Source organism: Lepus europaeus, chromosome 1, assembly GCF_033115175.1.
Source record: "Lepus europaeus isolate LE1 chromosome 1, mLepTim1.pri, whole genome shotgun sequence".
Classification (NCBI taxonomy): Eukaryota; Metazoa; Chordata; class Mammalia; order Lagomorpha; family Leporidae; genus Lepus; species Lepus europaeus.
This window is the reverse complement of record NC_084827.1, coordinates 85300701-85318814: the sequence shown is the minus strand read 5'-3', so window position 1 is coordinate 85318814 and position 18114 is coordinate 85300701. Positions and strand designations below refer to the sequence as shown.

The following is an 18114-nucleotide window of genomic DNA, read 5'->3' as shown; positions in this document are numbered from 1 at the left end:
GGGGCAGACGTGTGGTGCAGGGATTGAGATGCCACTGGGCACACCCCATCCCATATCTGAGTGCCTGAGTTTGAGACCCAGCTCCAGTTCCAATTCTAGCTTCCTGCTAATGTACACCTAGGGAAGCAGCAGATGAGGGCTGGAATATCTGAGTCCCTGTCACCCAGATGGGAGAACGAGACTGAGTGTCTGGCTTCTGGCTTTAGCCCGGCCCAGCTCTAGCTATTGCAGCCATTTTGGGAATGAATCGATGGATGGAAGGTCTGTTTCTGTCATTGTATCTCTCCCTCTCCCTTTCCCACTTTCTCTCTTTCTTTGACTCTCTTTCATGAAAATAAATTCTATTTTTTTTCTATAAGAGTATTTATAAGCCCACAAATCTGCAAGTGTGGTTGTAGAAAATTGCTGGTATCATTAAATGTATATTTTCTCTTAAGCTGTTAGCAGAAGGGGGCACTCAGTACATTATTTTCAAATCCTCCATTTTATATTTAGTACTTCATGCTGAAATCATACATTGAAAATTTCATGTTAGATTTCCTAGAAAGAAATTTAAGAAGGATTTACATTCTGCTAGAAGTGTTTATTAATTTTGTGGGTGCTGTGTCAAATCCATGAGTAATCCATTGGATATTTAGAATGAGTTCTTCATGTGAAAAAACATACTGAGCTCTGACATTTAATGTCATCTGTGCCTTGTTATATAGCTGTGACTAAAGATTTGCTCACATATTTAATTATTGGATGTTAAGCAATTTCCCATTCTTCTAAAAGAAAAGCTCAAAAATTTCAGCTAAAGGACTATATTTTTTATTTATTTGTTTGTTTTGAAAACAGAGTTACAGAGAAAGGGTCAGGGAGGACACAGCTAGAGATCTTCCATCTGCTGATTCACTCCCAAATGGCTGCAACAGCTGGAACTGAGCCAGGCCAAAACTAGGAACCTGGAACTCCATTCAGATCTCTCGTGTGGGTGGCAGGGGACCAAGTCCTTGGGCTGTCTTCCGCTGCTTTCCCAGATGCATTAGCAAAGAGCTGGATGGGAAGTGAAGCAGCCAGAACTCAAACCAGTGCTCATGCAGGATGCTGGCATCGCAGGCGGCAGCTTAACCTGCTAAGCCACAATGCCAGCCCCATAAATGGACTATATTAACTTTAACAGATACAGATGAAGTAATCAAGTGTGTACTTAATGATAAGTAATCTACTAATTTAAATATAAATAGTATTTTATAACTATATGATGAGGGCCGGCGCCGTGACTCAATAGGCTAATCCTCCACCTTGAGGTGCCAGCACACCGGGTTCTAGTCCCGGTCGGGGCACCGGATTCTGTCCCAGTTGCCCCTCTTCCAGGCCAGCTCTCTGCTGTGGCCAGGAAGTGCAGTGGAGGATGGCCCAAGTGCTTGAGCCCTGCACCCCATGGGAGACCAGGAGAAGCACCTGGCTCCTGCCTTCAGATCAGCGTGGTGCGCCGGTTGCAGTGCGCCGGCCGCGGCGGCTATTGGAGGGTGAACCAACGGCAAAAAGGAAGACCTTTCTCTCTGTCTCTCTCTCTCTCACTGTCCACTCTGCCTGTCAAAAAATAAAATAAAATAAAATAAAATAAAATAACTATATGATGAGGAGTATTTTTAGAAATACTACTCTTTTTCCACCTTATTCCATGAACCAGTTTTTGTCTAACTCTAGTCCCCTGCCTTCTTTGTCATCAAAATAGAGCCACTTTGGCCAGGGAGTGCAGTGGAGGATGGCCCAAGTCCTTGGGCCCTGCACCCCATGGGAGACCAGGAGAAGCACCTGGCTCCTGCCATCGGAACAGCGCGGTGCGCCGGCTGCAGCGCGCTACCGCGGCGGCCATTGGAGGGTGAACCAACGGCAAAAAGAAGACCTTTCTCTCTGTCTCCCTCTACTGTCCACTCTGCCTGTCAAAAAAAAAAAAAAAAAAATAGAGCCACTTTTATAGGCAGCATGCCTGTTCCCTTACCTGTCATCTGGAATTCCATGTGCATGGTTTGGGTTGTAGGACTTTGTGAAACTGTGTGATGCCATTGCTGGATATCTTTTTTCAACTATACTTACTACTCAAGATGTCTGATAACCACTTACTCCATTACTTTATTTTCTTTTGGTGATCTTTAAAGTACATGTTTTCAACAACACCCAGCACTTAGCATTGTTAGGCCATCTCTCCCCAAATCATCACTAACTTAGTATTAAGTTCCTTTGCTTCCATTTTAGCCAGTCCCATCAAATTAATGCTAAAACTATCCAAAAGCCTCTTCAGTTAATGTTGTTTCAGGCTACTGCATCTTCCCCAATCAGTACATTGTTAAAAATAAAGTAATTGAACGAGTGCCTGATATTTTGAGAGACTTTATAAGAACTTTGGTATAAAATATCTCCTTTTCTGAGGGATAATTTGAGGAAAGAAAAATCTCACCTTATATTCAGCCACATATTATGATTTAAACAAAAAGAATGGGGATTCACACAAATCTCTTTTGTGTTTTTATGCAAAGTAACTATAGAATTTAAAAGCTTTTATCCACCTATAAGAAATATCTAAAGAATACAGTAGGATTGTAATGCATTTATCTTGTATAGAGACCTTAAGTCAGAGCTTCATAGAGGCTGCCTCATTGAAAATACTCCCATTGGACTCTCTTAAGAACTGTGGCCCCTACCCTATTAAATCTCCTCCCAACCCTAAACCGCATCTACTTTTCACACACAGGCACACACACGCATGTACACACAAACACACACACACACACTGGCAGGAAATATTTAGGATAGATGGTCTCTTGGGGATTCACAGCCAAAATTTTCAGAACTTAAAATGAAAAATTTAAAAGAACTGAGTGGTTAGATTTTCCTATAGCATTACTCCCTCTTTAAGATATATTGTTATATTATTTCCATTCTTTTCATCTGAGTGTTTTCAAGAGAATCAGACTACACGAAGATTCTACAGATAAGGAGGCAGCTATTTGATTGATATGGTTGAAGATAGCATATGGTATATTTTCTACTTCCAAACTGCTTTGAGTCTTTGTTCTTGCCCATAGCACTAGTACATGTGAGAACTATGCAGACTCCCCAATGATACATGTATGTAATACACATCATCTTAAAAAGTAATGAACAGTTTGCCATTGTGTTCTTTATTATTTGAAGTAAATCAAGCTGAGAGATATAGTGCTTAGAATAAATTGTTATAGAACTCTTATTCTATAAGATCTTATAATTTCATAAGATTATAAATGCCACTTAAAAATGTTAATTAGAAGATGCATTTGTTTTAATTCATGATACTGAAAATATTGACTGAATTGTGAATTAACACATTTAAGGGTACAGATGTCATTTTTCATGAGACTTTCTGAATGATGTAATTTTCATATTTCATATAGCAGTTTGATCAATTTACAGATTTATTTTACATAATTAGTTGGTAAATGAGAAACTCAATCACTGATATGTAACTATTTCACCAGAATATAAAAAGAAATCAAAATTCTGAGTTATAAATAAAAACCAAATATTTTTAAGATATCTGGCCTACATCTGTCTGAAATAAGATAATTTAAAACAGTGTAATTGAATGCAAGAAATGCTGAAATATTCACACCTTAGAATGTAAAAAAAAAACTCATTCCATTTTAATGTGATTTATTGGATTGCGGAAATTTTTTTTTTAATTGTGGTGTCCTTTAGTCTCTCATTCTTTCACTGCAAGGAAGACAGATAAACAAACAAAATATAATTCATGTTTTTCAAGGCTTCTACTAAGTGAATTATCTTTATTACTCTTCTTTTACATGTTGAATAGCCTCTACTCCTAAGTTAAAACTCAGCAGACATAGGCTCAGACCTATCCCCTTTTGATGTATTTATAATTCCCCATTCAATTATTTAAACTGCAAGATTAGTGAAAGGGTCTGTAATCTCACTCCCTAAATTGTGTGTTCCTTGTGGGCACAGACGGGCTGGGTAAATGTGGGAGCAAGTTATTCAGAGCCATTGAAATGAAAAGCATCTTTGGTGCGCTCTCATGATCAGTACAGTTACCCTTTGAAGCTTGGTCTTAAACAAACAAACAAACAAACAAACAAACCCAAACTCATGTTAAGTGAAAAATTAACCATTTTAGAAGAACTGAAAATGCAGTATACTTTCCGTAGGCTAACCTAAAAGTGTGAAAAGCAAGACAGATTTCTCCTTTAAAAAAAGGCTGCAGAGCCTGAAAACTTCCGTATGACTGGAGTTTGATAAGATAGAAGTTGGTAGATGTGAAAACACTATGTGCTGATGTCGCTGTGTCAGGCTGTGGGGAGAATCTCTGTCAGCCAGCAAGAGACCCTGAAAGCAATTGCTGCAATGAGAAGTGAAACCACTTTTCCAATAGTGACACAAGTTATGTTTTGTGTGTGTTTTTTCCCAGGGAGCATGATAAAGATCCAGAGAGCTTTTTTAAAGTATTAATGCATCTTAAGGATTTAGGTCTCAATTTCCACGTTTCTGTCCTTGGAGAAACCTTCACAGATGTCCCAGGTAACTCTCTTCCATTTTCTAATGTGTATTTTTATAGATGACATTAGCTCTACAACTTAAGTATTAACTTCCATGTTTTCCTTTGTTAGAATCATCAAGATGAGCACTGTTAACCAAAAGATTATACGATGGCATTAAAGTCTGATTCAATTAAAAAAATACTTAAGTAAGCATTCTTTGATTTAAGAGAACGTGAAGTCATCTCTTTTATCAAATATAGTTTATACAATGCATCTTGATGTAAATAAAATATATTGCTTTAGGCATCTTAACACTTAACGGAAAGAGAGAATTTGTAATTGGATATACAGCCTCTCACCTCTGGGGTCATTGGTTTGAATCTCGCTCACATTGGTAATGGCTGGAATCCATTACCATCTGTTAGGTGGCATCTTACTTATAATGAGGAATGGACCACAATTTGTATCATGGTTGCTATTCATCTATGTTTGTTTTTTTCTTTTTTAACTGAACTTGAGGAGAGCAAAAATTGGAAGCTGTTAGCAGCAGGTCTTCTCATTCATAATGCCACAGAGAACCCTTGCAGGAGCATTTCCCTCACCCAGCATTCTCACTGCCCTGGCTGACTCTGTAAAATGGGCATTCTTCACACTTTCATAGGCAATTAAGGGCTCCTGGTTTTTAAACATTGGATGTTGACATTGTTTGAAAACCAAATATACAAATAATAAAAGCCCAGAAATGACCTTTGTTCTCATATGCCCTAGTTCTTAAGGACCACCTGTAGTTTGCACTCACTGAGCATATCCTTCATTCCAATACAAGGTCACTCATACCCAGCAGCCTCACTCTTGTGGTGTATTTTCTGACCTTAGCAGTTTACAGATGGCAATGTTTTCTCAAGCTTTTCCCCCAAGCTTCTTTAGCCCTTTGGACATTTGCCTGTTTACTTCTCTTTTGTCCTTCTGATTCCAACTCATGGGCACTTTCTTTCTTCTTTCTTTTTTTTTTTTTTTTTTTTTTTTTTTTTTTTGCAGGCAGTTAGTGAGAGAGAGAGAGAGAGAAAGGTCTTCCTTCCTTCCGTTGGTTCACCCCCCAAATGGCCACTACGGCCAGCGTGCTGTGCCAATCCGAAGCCAGGAGCCAGGTGCTTCTCCCGGTCTCCCATGCGGGTGCAGGGCCCAAGCACTTGGGCCATCCTCCACTGCCCTCCATGGCCACAGCAGAGAGCTAAACTGGAAGAGGAGCAACTGGGACTAGAACCCGGGGTGCCGGCGCCGCAGGCGGAGGATTAGCCTAGTGAGCCGCGGTGCTAGCCGGGCATTTTCTTTCAATATGAAGCTTTGCCATGGTCTCTCAGTGCTCTGTACTTTTTCTTCATAACGTTAACTTGTTTCAAATTATTTATTATAAAATTAAATTATCTTTATCTTTCTCTCCCCCCCCTCCCTCCCTCTCTCTCTTTTCCCCATCTCTTTCTTTCTTTTATTTATTTATTTATTTATTTTTTGACAGGCAGAGTGGACAGTGAGAGAGAGAGAGACAGAGAGAAAGGTCTTCCTTTTTGCTGTTGGTTCACCCTCCAATGGCCACCGTGGCTGGCGCGCAGCGGCCGGCGCACCGCGCTGATCCGATGGCAGGAGCCAGGTGTTTCTCCTGGTCTCCCATGGGGTGCAGGGCCCAAGCACTTGGGCCATCCTCCACTGCACTCCCTAGCCACAGCAGAGAGCTGGCCTGGAAGAGGGGCAACCGGGACAGAATCTGGTGCCCCGACCGGGACTAGAACCCGGTGTGCCGGCGCCGCAAGGTGGAGGATTAGCCTGTTGAGCCGCGGCGCCAGCCTCCCCCATCTCTTTCTCTCTCTCTCTTACACACACACACACACACACACAAACTAGAATATAGGTGCTATGAGGATCAGGGGCTTTGTCTGACTTGTTTATCTCTAAAATCCAGAACCCAGTGCACTGCCTGACACAATGCTAGAACTGATAGATATTTATTTATTGAATAAATTAGTAGAAAAATAATACGAATTCCCTGTCCTCAAGAAATGTGTAGTTTTGCTGAGAAAGTATCATTTCTTTATAAGCACAGGAAACAATGAATCCTAAGATAATATAATTATATGTTAGCACTGACACATGGGACTTAAAGCACTAATTGAAAAGCTAGCACTTGAATAGTGAAAGCTATTCAAGTAGCTCAAGAAGGATAAAGTTATTCCAAAATGGGAAATGACATGGGCAAAGTACATGGAACCAAACATTTTGAAATGGTGTTTAAATGAGAAAACAGTTTGGATGACAAATGCTATGAGGTCATTCATCCAAGTAGAACAGGAGATTCTGCCCTTGCTAACTCAGTTAACATCTACCTTACACAGGTTGGGTAGAGCCAAAATATGGAGGATCTTCATAATCAAAGCAGATTAAGTAAAGTTAAGATATTAGGAGCCTGGATCTTGGAAGGAAAAAAAAAAAAAAAACATGAGGCAACTCGTACCTTCCTTTAGGAAGGTATCTCTACATGTAAGCATAATTGCAGAAAGACTACTGGGGTGATCCTAGTGGGAGGTGGAGGCACAGAGAACACTAAAAAGGCTGTATTAGAGATAAATCTTCCAGGAAAACACAGGAAATAGTTTAGTAGGTGGACGGCTGTAGAGAAAGAAAGAGAAAAATTCAGCTTATTTGCAAAGCTGTTAAGCTCAGTTTTGTTTGTGCTGGCTGTGAGGCATTTGTGGATGGACTGAGAGAAGAGGGTGGAGGAAACCCCTAACAGAAGGCTTCTTAGCCAGGTTTACCATGGGATAATTGTAGGCCACCACTGTGAAGGCTAGGTTTTTACTCCAAGAGCCATGTTTGTGGGATCACAGCTCTCCCTTCCACACACTGATGTTGAACTATTTAGAGCAATGTGGAGGGTTGAAAATGGGTGTGGAGCAGTAGGGGTCCAAGTACCTCGTGCTCAGTCATTCCTGGGCCATTCTTCTTGATCCCTTTGGCTTCACTTCAACACATAATTAAGCTCTGTGGAAGGCAGGTGCTACAAGGGGCAGGACTCCGTCTCCCTGCAGGAGCTCTGAGTTGCAGTGACATAAATAACTACCTGGTAACTAGGATTCTGGGAAGTATTCATGGAGTGTACCAGAAGCCCACAGGAGGGGATATCACACTGTCTATATATAAGCTGCTCTTAGTCCCAGTATCAGCTTGGCTCTTTTCTTAGTCACTGGTCCATTTCTCTCCTTTCAGATGTGAATCAACTCTATGGCCACAGCACTTCAATTTGCACATGGGAGGAAGCCAAATGTAGAAGGGATGAATGAACCTAGCAGCTTTCAAGCTGTGTCCTTAGATGGCCATTTGCTAATCTTTACTCCAAAGGGTCCCTAGCAAGCCATTCTATGAAACTTCAGCCATTTCTATTCCCCCTCTAGTTTAATGGGTAGTTGTGCCTGTTTTCCAGGCATTTTGAAAATTTATAAATGCTTAAATCCATCTACAAATATTAACTTCTTAACTCTTTGTCTACAAAAAAGGGTTACCTAGAAGATGTGTATTTCTTTACTTATTCTCTCTTCTTGACACTATATGAACGTATTTATGACCTGGAGTATAAAGTCAACTTCTGTACTCTATAATACAGACCAGAAGAATTACTCTCCACACTACTAACATTTGTAGGAAAGTGGTTTTCTGAAACTTACCTGCAGTCATAATTATTACTATGCTATAAATAACTACTTTTTATCAAGAGTTTAGTTCTTACCTGGTCCTGTTCCATTTGACTTGTACCAACAAGTTTCCTGCCCTTCGTGATGATGCAATCAGCATTAAAATTCTTTTTAAAATTAAAATTTTTAACTAATATAACAAGAACAGATTTCATGTATTTCACAGGTACTATTCAAAGAAAACCATACTACCCTCCCATCCCCCTCTGTACTTCCTTTCTTTTTTCTGTAATTTTTGCAAAGACATAATTTCAATCCACTCTGTAATCACAGGTCCAGTTCACCACTAACTATAACATTCAACAAGTAAAAAGTAGGAAGACCACAATTCCACATGAGTGTAAACAAGGACTAAAAACAACGATCGTATCACAAGATGTCTGTTTCATTCCTATACATTTTTGTATTCTACATTAACCACCACATTATCAGAGAAAACTTATTTACATTTAATTCTCAACCTATAATGCAGCAACCTTCTACACTCTCCATATTGTTATTTTTCAAGTAGAAAATGTAAGGTTTTTTCCCCACTACTTTTCCTGAAAAGTGTAGTAGAATTAAGATTTTTGTCATAGTTTGTAGCTCTTCATTGCAAAAGAGCGGAGATTCTGGAAGGTTCATGACCTCCCTTGAGTCTCACAGCTGGGTGCAGCAGGTGACACAGGAGGAAGATAGTGGCCAAGTTGGGAATATACACTGGGGGCCCCTCTGCTCATCCTTAATCACTACCAGTTTGTTCAGCAATTTTTTTTATTTAATTTTTTACATTCATTTTATTTAAAGGGCAATGAGACAGAGAGATCTTCCATGTTCTGGTTCACTCCCTCAGATGCCCACAACAGACAAGGCTGGCCAGACTGAAGCCAAGAAGTGAAACTCAGTCTAAGTCTTCTGTGTGAGTGGCAGGGACACAAACACTTGAGCCATTGCCTGCCACCTCTCAGGTACATTGCCAGGAAGCTGGATGGGAAGTGGAGACAGAGCTCCAACTAGGCACCCCAGTGGAGGACGTGGGTGTCTCAAATAGCAACTTCAGTGCTGTATTAAATGCCTGCAGCAGATAACATTTTTTAAACATCTTCTTTGTGCCAAGCCTGTGCTAGACATCTAGGATGAAACGGTGAATAAAGTACACATGTTCTCTGACATTTGGAACTTGTCATCCCACGCCAGTGTTTTATTCAATTACTTATTGGACCAATTCTTTAAAACATTAAAACTGACATTTCTTGAGCACTTAGCCTGAGCCAGATATTGTTCTGAGCCCTTTCCACATTGCCTTATTTTTAGACTGCTCAAAAGCACGGAGAATTTGGTACTGTTTGAATTACCATTTTACAGCTGAAAAAATTAAGGCACAGAGAAGTTAAGTCACTTACCTGAAACCACACAGCCAGTCAGTTAGGAAGCCACAATTCAAAGTTTGCCAGTCCACCTCCAAAGCCAGTGCCTAAACTGCGCTATGCATACAAACACACAAAACTTTCCCTTTTTTTTACAGATAAAAATGCAGTAGATGGTAATGGTGGGAAAATTGTGGCAACTCATGCAAAAAAAAGTTTCCACTTTCTTTGAAGAAAAGTTAAAGGAAAAAAAAAATCTCAGCCTCATTTTCTAAGTAACTGCCCTTCACCTGTGATGTTAAAGTGGGTTCCCAACTTCTGTCTGTCTGCATCATGAGAAGGTTGTCAGTACCAATATGGCATGGAAATATGTCCCAAATAATTCTTGGCACATATTTTGTGGTCAGGAAGTACTGTCTGAATCAACAAATGGAAGAGTTGAGTGTAATAAAATAGTAAATTTGCCTACCCTATTAGATGTGAAGAAACCGGCCAGCACCGCGGCTCACTAGGCTAATCCTCCACCTGCGACGCCAGCACTCTGGTTTCTAGTCCCGGTTGGGGCGCCGGTTCTATACCGGTTTTCAAGTTTTCAAGGTCTGGGCATTCAGATTTAAAAATAGGAACTGCTTTCCAAAATAACCTCATAAGATACAGTTTATTCATTCACTCATCCAACTATTATTTATCCTTTGTTCTAAGTATTGGAAGTACAAAGTAGAAAAGGGCACCAATGGATTTACAATTTGTCAAGAGGAGAAAAATCACTCAGTAATTTTGCACAACACATTGACAACTAGAGGAGACAATGCCCAAAGATGCTGTGCAAGTGTACTTCAAAAAGTTTGTGGGACATTAACAAATTGAAGAATAAAGCCATATGATTGCCGGCGCCGTGGCTCAACAGGCTAATCCTCCACCTTGCGGCACCGGCACACCGGGTTCTAGTCCCGGTTGGGGCGCCAGATTCTGTCCCGGTTGCCCCTCTTCCAGGCCAGCTCTCTGCTGTGGCCCGGGAAGGCAGTGGAGGATGGCCCAAGTGCTTGGGCCCTGCACCCCATGGGAGACCAGGAGAAGCACCTGGCTCCTGCCATCGGATCAGCGCGGTGCGCCGGTTGCAGTGCGCCAGCCGCAGCGGCCATTGGAGGGTGAACCAACGGCAAAAGGAAGACCTTTCTGTCTCTCTCTCTCACTGTCCACTCTGCCTGTCAAAAAAAAAAAAAAAGAGTTAGTGAGTGAAAATGCTAACATTTTCTGGACAGAGCACTAAGATTTAAGCAAGTTTTAGATGATTTTATATTATTTTCTGTTTTAGTCTTAGTGACTTTGATTTGATTTAATGTAAATTGTTTATTCTCCTTTTCTTATCATTCAACTCTTACATAAGTTAGAAATGAGCTGGAGTATGCCAAGGTAACAGACAACCTTCCAATCGCTGTGCCTTACAACACATAAGACACATACCTTGTGCACACTGTGTGTTGTTTTGTTTTGTTTTGTTTGCAGAGGGCAGAAGTGCTCAATTTTTTTTAAATTTTTTTTTTATTTGACAGGCAGAGTTAGACAGTGAGAGAGAGAAACAGAGAGAAAGGTCTTCCTTCCGCTGGTTCTGCCCCCAAATGGCCAGGAGCCAGGTGCCTCCTCCTGGTCTCCCATGCGGGTGCAGGGCCCAAGCACTTGGGCCATCCTCCACTGCACTCCCAGGCCACAGCAGAGAGCTGGACTGGAAGAGGAGCAACCGGGACTAGAACCCGGCACCCGTATGGGATGCCGGCGCTGCAGGCAGAGGATTAACCGAGTGAGCCATGGCGCCGGTCCAGAAGTGTTCAATTTATTATGGTCACTCAAGGACCCATCCTGAGAGAGAAACCCAAGCACCCAGCATCTCCTCAGTACCACTTACCATGCCAGAAGCAGGAGAAAGCTCAGGAGCGCCTGATATTAGCAGTTCAGTGATTCGTTTAGAAGCTGTGCGAAGTTCCACTCAGCAGGTTGCCCAGAACTTGTCCCAAGGCACTGCCCAGTCATGAGGAGGGCCAGGAAGTGCCATCTTCCTTTGTACCGAGAATGGAAAGGGATGGTAATATTTGGTGAACCACACCATCGACCACCACACTTCTTTAATCTATACATCATGGCCTGGGGCTCTTGAGAGAGAACACTAACCCTGAGGTTGCTGCCCTGATTTGGGTAAGGCTAACCCAGCTGAGTAAGGACCTCTTGGAACTGATGGAACTGAGCCAGCTGGTGTCTGAAGACGCATGCAGCAGCTGTGTCCCACAAGGCACAGTCAGTCAGAAGCAGAGGTGGTTTCTGTAGAAGTGTCATTAATTATCACTGAAAGGTGACGTGGCCTTTTGAGATGCTTAGAGTAGCTGTCAACTAGGGGAGTTCCCCTTACCTGTGAGGCATTTGATAATATCCAGAGAAATGTTTGACGGTCTGAATTGTTGAATAAGAGGGTGGTGCTCCTGGCATTTAGTAGATAGAGAGCAGGGATGCTGCTAAACAACTTACAGTGCCTAAGACAGCATTATCCAAGCTGCGGTAGCAGTAGCGCCATGACTGAGAAATCTGGTTTACAGGAATTAAAATCAGCAAAGTGGATTTGGGGCTGAGTCCCGTAGCTAAGTTAACCTCAGTTAATCCATCTGTGCAATAAAAAAAGAAGGAGATGGGAAAGGGAAATAATAATAAAACCACCTGCCCTATCCACTTCAGTGAGTTCTAATGAGAATTTCAGCACAATTAGATAATTTGGGGGAGAGTGCTTTTGAAACTGCTGTGCAGAGAGAGTCTAAGACTCAGAGACTTCCCCCTCAGAGTTTTTAATGCATTTTGGATCGAAGGAAGACATTAATGGCACTGTACCTTAAAAGTTCATTTTTATTCAGAAAATTAAAGGGCATTCCGCTACATCAAACATCTGCATCAGTCCCTGTGTTACAAATGAACCCAAAAGCCTAGAAGTTCCTCAATGCAAATATTTGAGTTTGGGCCAGTTCTCATGACAAGGTCACATTGTTTGCCCTTGAGATGATTAAAAAGAAGAAGCAGTAAATGCCTAAGATATCAAACCAATGGAATGTGTTTGTATACTTAATGATTTCCCACAAATGGTCATTCTAAACAAAATATTCTTTTCTGTGAGCAGGCAGAGCCTTGCGTGAGGTCTCGCCTCTCCATACTGCATATATGCTAAGAGAAGGAGTTTCCACTTAAGACATTAGGAAGACCAAAAAGTTGCAGGGAAAGTAAAAACCTGAACCATGATTTTGGCAGACAGGAGCCCTTCTGGTTCACCTCTGAGGTTACTAACAGTATGTGGAAGGCTTCTGGTTAGTATCTGGCTTGACCATGGTTATTACTGTGATCTTGGCAAATTCCTGTTCTAAGCTCTGGAGGGAAATGTTTGATAATTATATAACATTTCCCTACCCTCTCACTCTACTCTCAGCTGCTATCTCATTTTCAACAGAGCAGCTACACTAAGGGGAAGATACTGGAAAAGTTCTAAGAATACAAATAATTTATGTCACATTATTAAAAAACTTTAAACCGTTGCTGCGTGGATAGTCCAGTAGAAGGAAAGTTATCAATATATTGATCAATATTGAATTATCAAAAGATTGTATGTGAGATGAAGTAAGTGCACCAGGAAGATCTGAATAAATTTATTCTCTCCAGACCACACCATTCCATAAACCTATTCATTTTTCTTGTAGTTTTAAAATTTTATCACCCTTTGTTCTCTAACATAGAACTATTTACTGAGTTCCTATTATGTTCTGGTACTAAATAAATGATTTTGACAAAGACAAGTTTCTCCCCTCTGAAATCTTACTGTCTGATGGGAATAGCAAAAATGTTTATATGATTATATTTTGTTATAACATGCCCTTTTTTATATTGTAACATTTTAAATCAATTTGAATATATTATCTCTTAATGCTTATGAGCGACTCTTAGAGCAATCTAGTTACTTAGATCATCAAACAAATATTATCATGACTTACATTACCTCAGTTCTAGCATCAGGAATCTGATGTAGATTCTCAGTAGACAGCCACTTCCACATGATTCTTGGGGCTGTAGATTCTTTCTCAAGAGCATGAATGGAAGGCTCAGTTTCCCAAGAATATGAAGGAAGAAACTAAGGAGCAGCAGAAGACATTAGGCATAGTTGTTAAGGTGCTGCTTGGGAGAGCTGCTGGCCATGTCCTGATGTCTGGGTTAGAATCCTGGCTCCAATCCCAATTACAGCTACCTACCAGTGCACACCTTGGGAGCCAGCTGGCGATGGCTCAAGTGCTTGAGTCCCTGCTATGTCATGGACACATGGGCTGAGTTCCCAGCTCCTGGACAAGATTTCTATTAATGTACCCTAATATCACTTTATATATCTTCACAAAGTGGTTCAAAAATTCAAAGTAAACAAGTAAATGTTCGAAGGTCACGGGAATCACTTACAAAGGAATCGTGCAGGAAAATATGTTTTGCTAGAATAAGAACGTGTACGAAATGTTAGCATTCCAGATTCACAAACGTGGAAGTGCACAAATGGGCAGAAAAGGGGAATTCAGAAATAAACCCAACTTGTCTATACATGTAATACCCAGTAAACCTTGGATGACAACATTTAACAATATACTTATCCCCATCCTAAAATGTAATAATTTTTTCTTAGTGACAACAAGAAATTGAGTAAAATTAATAGCTTCTGATAAAAAAACAAGTTTTATATATATATATATATTCTTCACATGTATATCCTAAGCACTCACATAAATACAGTAATATAGACAGACAACGTATGCATCATTCCTTATGTGAATAAAACTGAACATAAATGAGGTGTATGAGTATATTCTGAATAGCTATTATAAATAAAGTTTTGAAATAGCATCAACACATTGTAAGTACCATAAACTACTGAAAATCTAGGCTTTAGTTCTGCTATCTCATTTTATATCACAATAGTCTCTTTAATATGCAAAAATACTCTCCCCTATAGACAGATGTGGACACGAAACTTCAAATTAAATCACTTGCCTGAGGTCACACAGCTACAAAACAATAGAGGAGATGACATCAGAACAAATAAATACTAAGTCAAACTTTAGGGAAAAAATCTGTAACCCTAACATTAATTAAATAAATGCCAAGAATTTATGAGAGAGCAGTTGCATTGGCCAAAGCAATAAAAGTAGAGGCATTGTCATAACTAAGACTACCCAACTAGTGAGGCACCATCTGTGTATATGATGATGGCAATGTAAATTATTTTTCCTGAGCCATATGAGTTTCTGTATCCTTCATCTGACTCAGTAATTTCACACCAAAGAATGTATCACATAAAAATAATTCCAAGAAAGAAAAAAACTGATAATAAAAAAATTTCCTTGCCTCAATCCCTTCTCTGCTACTCCATACTCAACAGGTTACTAAGATCCTATTCATCATTCACCCCATACTTTGCCCTGTTTCTCTTACCTCTTTTCCAGTTCTTGCTCTTAAACGCTGGGATTTTGCCTCCATCAAAGGCTTCAGATTTCTCTCCCAGCCTGTGGACCCTCTGATGTTCAGTTCATCCACTTGTTGTTATCAGCGTTCTTTCTAAACCCAGAGCATCCAAAAAGAGGCTCCCTATAGCATAACAATAACAAGTATCTGTCTCATGGATTGTCTGAAGGATGAACTTGAATTTCCTTTGTGTGCAGTGAGGTTCTTCAAAATTTGACCCCAGCCTAATTTCTCATGATATCCTGTTCTGTTTGCCATTTCCTGAGTGCATCTGGACACCTACCTATGTACCTTCAAGTCCTGTGTTATTTGTTTTTTAAGTGGGCACATTTGCCACCTGGTAAAATCCCAACACCAGTGTTCCCTCGTGTATCTTCCTTTTCCCTTCCCTTTTCTGTAGCTTCATCGCACCTCTGTTCATTTTTTTGGCTGTAAAGCATGTGTCAACTGCATAGTGGTCACTTGTCGCTTGGCTGCCATTGACAGGGCAGTGGTGTAGCTGTGAGAGATCACTTTACAGGTGAAGAACAGAACTTCTGAAACAGAGTCAGATACCATGGAGGAGTCTGCAACATCCCGGCTGCAGGGCCAGGCCACCCTGGCCCAGCTCTCATTCAGTCCTTGGCGAGTAAGTTTCCCACTCGGTACCTGAGAAGCTCTCCTGCCTTCCTCCAGGAAGGTTTATTAACTCTGACACTCTCCTTCCCTCCCAAATGCTCAGGAGATTCACCAGGCACAAGTAACTGGTAACAACTCTAATTCCCTAGTGTGTCCTGTGAGAATCAGCCTTTTCCTTTGGTCACTCCCAGGCGTGCCATCCTCTGGCTTAAAGTCTTCTCCTGCTGCTTCTGTGAGTGGAATAGTTATCTTTTCTATGGAAACCAGAAGATTCAGGGCATCTCTCAAGGCAAGATCATTTATCCCTCCTACCAGGGGGAAGCACATGAAGTAATATGTTCCGGAACACAACTCCCAAAACATCTCTCAAGAAATTGTTCTTGAAAGTCGTAACTATGAAATCATTGCTAAGGGAAAATGATCTTTCATTTTCATAAACTATCCTCAAAGTATATGAGAAATGTGCATTTGTGGCAAACACAGGAAATTAATTAATGAATTAATGGGGAAATCAGGACATTAAGAGATGGAAAGGAAATTGGAAACATCCTAATTTGAAAAACCCGTAAATTACGTGTATAAATTAAGGTTGATAGAGAGGAAATCTTGGAATGTAGCTGCTATACATTGCTTTGGTATTTTTCTTCTGAATTCCTGTAGTTGTATATGGTCATGATTTGGAGTGTGGTGTGGTCAAAATATTTGCCCCAATAAGGGACTGTTGTGGCAAGCCTGCCTGTTTTAGCGTTCCTGAAGTTCCCAGCAATGCCTATCAGAACAGGACTCTGATGGAAAGCAGTGCAACAGGGAGTGAGTATCTGGATCTGACCAGTGAGCTTTTCCAGCTCTGTCTCTCCTCGCCTAAATTATTTCATTTTAAAATTGGAACCATCAGAGATATTTGCTACAGTGGAATGAACACCATCCTGGAATTTATGTCTCAAGATCTACCTCCAGCATTGCCACTGATTGGCCACATCACCGTGTCCCTTTCAGCCTTCCTTTACCGGTAAAATGAATTCATCCAAAAGAAATTAGAGCTGAAAGGGACTTTGGAGCTTAGGGTTTCTCAGTTTTTAAAATGAGTTGTATATTCCCACTCCAAGGGGGATTTCACACAGTGATGCTTCCTGAAATCTTTATTATGAAAAAATTGTAATTCACTTTTTCAAAACGAATTTTAAACCTCACCATTCGGATACCAAGCTGCACTCCCAATCCTAACCCCCACCGTCAGGCAGTTGCAAACACTTGCTCTAAGCCAGTCACAGTTATTCCTGCCAGCCTAGTGTAAGTTTTTGATCATTTCATCTCCAGATACCCTCGGGGATCTGTCTCCTTTTTCACTGAATTCACCTAACTTAGGTACCATTACCTGTGGGTTTAACTGAAGTAGTCCGCTGTTCCATCCTGTGAGCCTTCACTAATTCATACTTCCTAAAGTTGAAGCCTATGTATCTCAGAAAAGGAGGACTCCTCCCTTGTCCTGACCAAAGTTAAGTACCACCTGTTCTGACTTGCCCAGTGTGGTTTCAGCTACCTCCCCAGCCTTCATCCTTGGTGTGGCCAGTCCAGTCTGCTTTCAGGTACAGTGGTCCCTCCCAATTTATCCACAGGGGAAATGTTCCAAGATCCCCAGTTGATGCCTAAAACCACAGATAGTACCAACCCTGTATATACTGGGATTTTTTTTTTTTATGAATACACACATACATAAATTTAATTCCTTTCCCGTCTTAACTAAGCACTTGTCATGCACTGTGGCTGTAAATTTTCAGTTTGAGAGATGATGGCAAAACTAGAATGAATGGAATTTTTTTCTTCACAGAGAAGAAAAGAATGGATAGAAGACCCCGTTCTTACTGTAGATCTCAGCTACCTCTGCATGCATTTTTTTTTCTTTCATACATTGAGAACTCTGACCTTTCTTTTAAAGGAAGCATTTTATGGCTTATTTTTAGCGTATTCAAATTGCCAGCATCACTAGCCAAGTGCCTTGGGACCATTATTTAAGTGAAGTAAGGCTTATTTGAACACAAGTACTGCAGTATGACAGTGAGATAACCAAGACAGCCACTAAGTGACTAACAGGTGGGCCATGTGTACCACTAGATCAAGGTATGGTTCACTGTCCAGGCAGGATGGAACTGGATAGCAAGAGATTCCATTGTGCAACAGCATGCAGTTTACACCTTATTTCTGGAACTTCCCATTTAATATTTTAGGACCTCAGTTAGCCATGGGTAACTAAAACCATAGATGAAACTGCACATAATGGGGAACCACTATATCTTTACAGCCTGACTTCAATCCTTATACATGTGTTCTCAGGCTGTAACCTAGATTAAAGCTCTATAGTGCAAGTATCCC

At 40.8% G+C, this 18114-nt stretch overlaps 1 protein-coding gene across 5 annotated transcripts in view; it reads left to right on the top strand.

Moving 5' to 3' along the window:
- Positions 1 to 18114, top strand: part of GTDC1 (glycosyltransferase like domain containing 1) — a 435900-nt gene that overhangs the window by 400909 nt on the left and 16877 nt on the right. For all 5 annotated transcript variants that reach the window (XM_062186286.1, XM_062186312.1, XM_062186277.1 and 2 more), the window contains one exon: positions 4448 to 4557. In XM_062186286.1, the coding sequence (XP_062042270.1) occupies positions 4448 to 4557 (110 nt within the window). The remainder of the gene's footprint in view (positions 1 to 4447; positions 4558 to 18114) is intronic.